The 3601-nt window shown below is 54.5% G+C and overlaps 1 protein-coding gene across 1 annotated transcript in view; it reads right to left on the bottom strand.

Moving 5' to 3' along the window:
* SHB (SH2 domain containing adaptor protein B) overlaps window positions 1–3601 on the bottom strand; it is a 141842-nt gene that overhangs the window by 42327 nt on the left and 95914 nt on the right. Inside the window, 1 exon segment of the mRNA XM_007946877.1 lies at window positions 1620–1835. Coding sequence (XP_007945068.1) covers window positions 1620–1835 — 216 coding nt within the window.

Here is a 3601-nt window from a genome sequence, read left to right as displayed (position 1 = left end):
AGCATTCAAGCTGGGCCTCCAAGGAGGCATGGGGGTTTGCCAGTTGGTGTAAGGCCAGGAAGAGCACTTGAGTCAGAAGGAATGGCACTAGCACAGAGCATGCTATGTCCTGGTCCACTAGAATGCCTGTAAGGAGCTTTCATAGGGCAATGGGTAAGAGGTTGGTGGTTTGAATCCACCAGCTGCTCCATGGAAGAAAGATGAGGCAGCCTGCTTCCGTAACGATTTACAGCCTTGAAAACCCAATGGGGGTTGCTATGAGTCAGAATTGACTCGATGGCAGTGAGTTTGGTTTGTTTTTGGAATATGTCAGTTAAGGAGCTCCAGGTGGGGACCAGATGGAAGCCTCACTGATGAGGGTTAGAGAGGGATGAATGGTCTAACTGCGCATGAAGAAAGGGGAAACTGAGGGTAAATGGACCTTAAACACATTAAAAATGAAACGTCTCCCTCTGTGACCTTCATCAGGGTGAGCATTCAACGAGCTGCTCATGTCTTCTTAGTTTGCATCCCTGGACCCTTTCATCCAAGTCTGCAGCAGGCTTTCCCCTCTTCACGTCAAGAGGTGTACTTCCCTTGGTTGTTACCCGCACTTTGTGAACATCACTTGGATGCATCCACATCCAACCGATCCCCACCACTGGGCACTCGGATTGTCCCCAGTTTTTCATTACCATCAATAGTGCCTTTCCTGCATTCAGATCATGACTTTGGCACAGTCTAAGGGATGGAATTCGAATTAGAGAGTGTGACATAAGCCGGAGACTTGTGACATATGTGGTCAGATTGCATCCTAAAAGGACTGTGGGAAAAGATGTCAGTACTGGGAGTGGCTACCCCCGATTCTAGAAAGCACTCTTGGCATGTGCAGGAGAGGAGGCACTGAGTCCTCGAAGGGGCTCTAAGCTGAGGGAGGTACAGCTATTCCGGGGGCTCCCTGGGAGGGGCTGGCCTGGCCCCGAAGTTGTGTGTGTGTCTGCTCCGTGGAAGCCGGGGCAGGAACCCCGTGGCCCTGCAGGCTCTGCTGACTGGACCGAACCTCTGGCCTGCACAGGCCCAAAAGGAGCTGTCCTGCAGAGTGGTTTCCTCTTAGTCTCTAAGAAAAAAAGCCTGGCTTTGTGAACTAGAACCCAGCAACAGGACCAAGACCGAGTTGGACAACAAGGTGTGTGTGGGAGCAGCTCTGAAGACGGTGGAGGCTGGCACCCACACCCGGACTTTCTCCTTGCCTTGTCTCCCCTCTCCTTACTTCCCCCTTTCTTCCAGGACTTCTCAGACTTCTCAGCATCTTTGCGGATGACACAGATTTTCTTTCTTTTTTAAAGCAAGGCCCAGTATAGCCTCACCGGATTATAAAGAGCTCTGGTGACACAGTGGTTAACTGCTCAGTGGCAAACGGAAAAGTTCGAGGTTCAAACCCACCCAGCAGCTCCCCAAGACACCTGCCCTGCAAAGATCACGCCTGAGAGCCCCACGTGGCACTCCCACCATCACATGGGACTGTGAGCCGCAACAAACTCCACGGTCCTTAACAACATCCACAGGATTATAAAGTCAAGCCACAGGCACTTACTTCCTGGGTGGGCCAGCTGCCTCTGAGTGGGGCCACTGGTCTTTACCTGCTAGAGCTGGGATGGTGACTCGGTTCCACTCCCAGGGCTGGTCGTACTCATCAGCAGGCCTGTCGTCGTCCTGGGGGAGCTTGCTCTCCCGCAGTCGGGGGCTGACTGTGCTCTCCGAGTCAGAGTCGATGCTTTGGGCTTCTGGTTCGTAAGGGGTATCATAGAGTTGGATGCCTCTGTGCTGGGACCGGACGCTTTCCTGCCTCTGAAATTCTGCAGGCAGAAAAGAAGGAAGCAGAGATGGGACGGGTGTATAGCAGATACCTGCTTATCTGGGATCTCTGCCAGGCAGCACCCGCAGGAGTCCAGAACCTGCCCGTCACCGAGGCCAGGACAGGCCCCCTCCTGCTGGTCGCCATCCCCCTCAGGGAGGCATGGTCCACTCTCCCTGGGCCAGGCCCACTCACACGGCCCACAGACACTCACGCCTCACTGCAGGCTGCAAGGTGCCTCCCCTAGTCGGCACTCTCAGAAGTGAGCATACTATTCCAGTGGGTTCTGACACCAGCCCAGACACACGGGGATCTCGCCCCCTGCTTTGCAGGTGAGTGGGGGTCTCCCCACTAGGGAAGATCCCCACCCTTCCTGGATATTCACTCCCATGTGTAAACAGAGGAAACTACATAAACAAGCCCCAAGTTCCCACCCAGCTCACAGATTCAATGAAAAGAACTAAAAGCAAGGAGCTCCCCAGGGGACCCGTGGGGGCAGCTTCCTCCCTCTTCTATGCGTCCCCCCTGCCCCCTCCAGCTGCCCAGCTCCCATCAGACTGCGGACACCTTTCAGGGGAGCCGTCATCTTCTCAGAGGATGCCAAGGCCAGCTCTGTGAGAGCCAGGAGTAACTGGCCATCTAGACAAGGTCCCAAACAGGGAGGGGACATTGATCCCAGCTGCTGTTCACCCCAGTGGGAAGATGATGGCTAGAATCCAAAAACCAGGGGCTTCCAGTCACACCAGTAAATGTCACTGGCTTTGATCATGAAATCAAACCAGGGCCTGTGCTGGGGGCGTGGGGAGGGCAGGGGGCCAGCTGTTCCCAGAAAATACAGGTGCCTAAAACCTGCTGACATCCAGTCAATACGGACTCATAGTGGCCCTACAGGACAGAGCAGAACTGCCTGTGGGGTTTCTTAGGCTGTCATCTTTATGGAAACAGGTTGCCTCATCTTTCTCCTACACAGTAGCTGGTGGGTTCCAACCACAGACCTTCCTTCCGGTTGGCAGCTCAGTGCTTAACCACTGTGCCACCAGGATGCCTAGTATACATGTGCCTATACAGCTCCAACACAGGGCGGCAAAAGGCCTGTGTGTCCCATGACAGGCAGGGCAGGAGGCAGAGGAGGCACCTGAGCTGACAGTTCCCACAACAGGGAGGAGGAGGGGACGGTTGTTCCAGGAAGGGCGGGGCCAGGGTGAGCAAGGTGGATGGCAGGGCGGCTCCCTGCCCATGTTTGCTGGGACACCGGGCCCACAGAGGTAAGAGCAAAGACATACCTGACGGCACAAGGCTCAGACCCACAGAGGGCCAGGACAGCGAGGTGCCTGACCTTCCTCCTGAGCCATCTGCCCAATCAGAATCCCAACGGCACAAAAATAGGACAGAAGCTCACGAGAGTTCCCTGTCTTGAGCAAGAGCAGCTGACGGAAATGAATGGGGTCATCCATTCCCGACAAGAACAGGGCTTCGGGACTCAGGCCAGCCCAGGGGGTGACGGGCCACCTTGCACACGCGCCCTGGCAGAACTGATGCCCTGTGATCCTCGGTCCATGTGGAAAGACTCTGCTGCCATGTCTCCTGACTTCACTTTGTCGCATCCTGCCTTTGTTACTACTGCCGAGTGTCACCTGTGCTACCGTTCACCATTTTTGTCTATGTTGTCCCACTTTTATTAAAGTCTCCCACTATGAGTGTGAAGTCATCTATTTGGCTTTTCAACTCTTTTAACGTCTGATTTATGTATTTTGGAGCTCTTTCATT

Source organism: Orycteropus afer, unplaced genomic scaffold (genome assembly GCF_000298275.1).
Source record: "Orycteropus afer afer isolate SDZICR_OR568_19922 unplaced genomic scaffold, OryAfe1.0 scaffold00174, whole genome shotgun sequence".
In the NCBI taxonomy this organism is placed as follows: Eukaryota; Metazoa; Chordata; class Mammalia; order Tubulidentata; family Orycteropodidae; genus Orycteropus; species Orycteropus afer.
Note: the sequence above shows the minus strand (reverse complement) of the source record. Positions and strands in the feature narration are given on the sequence as shown.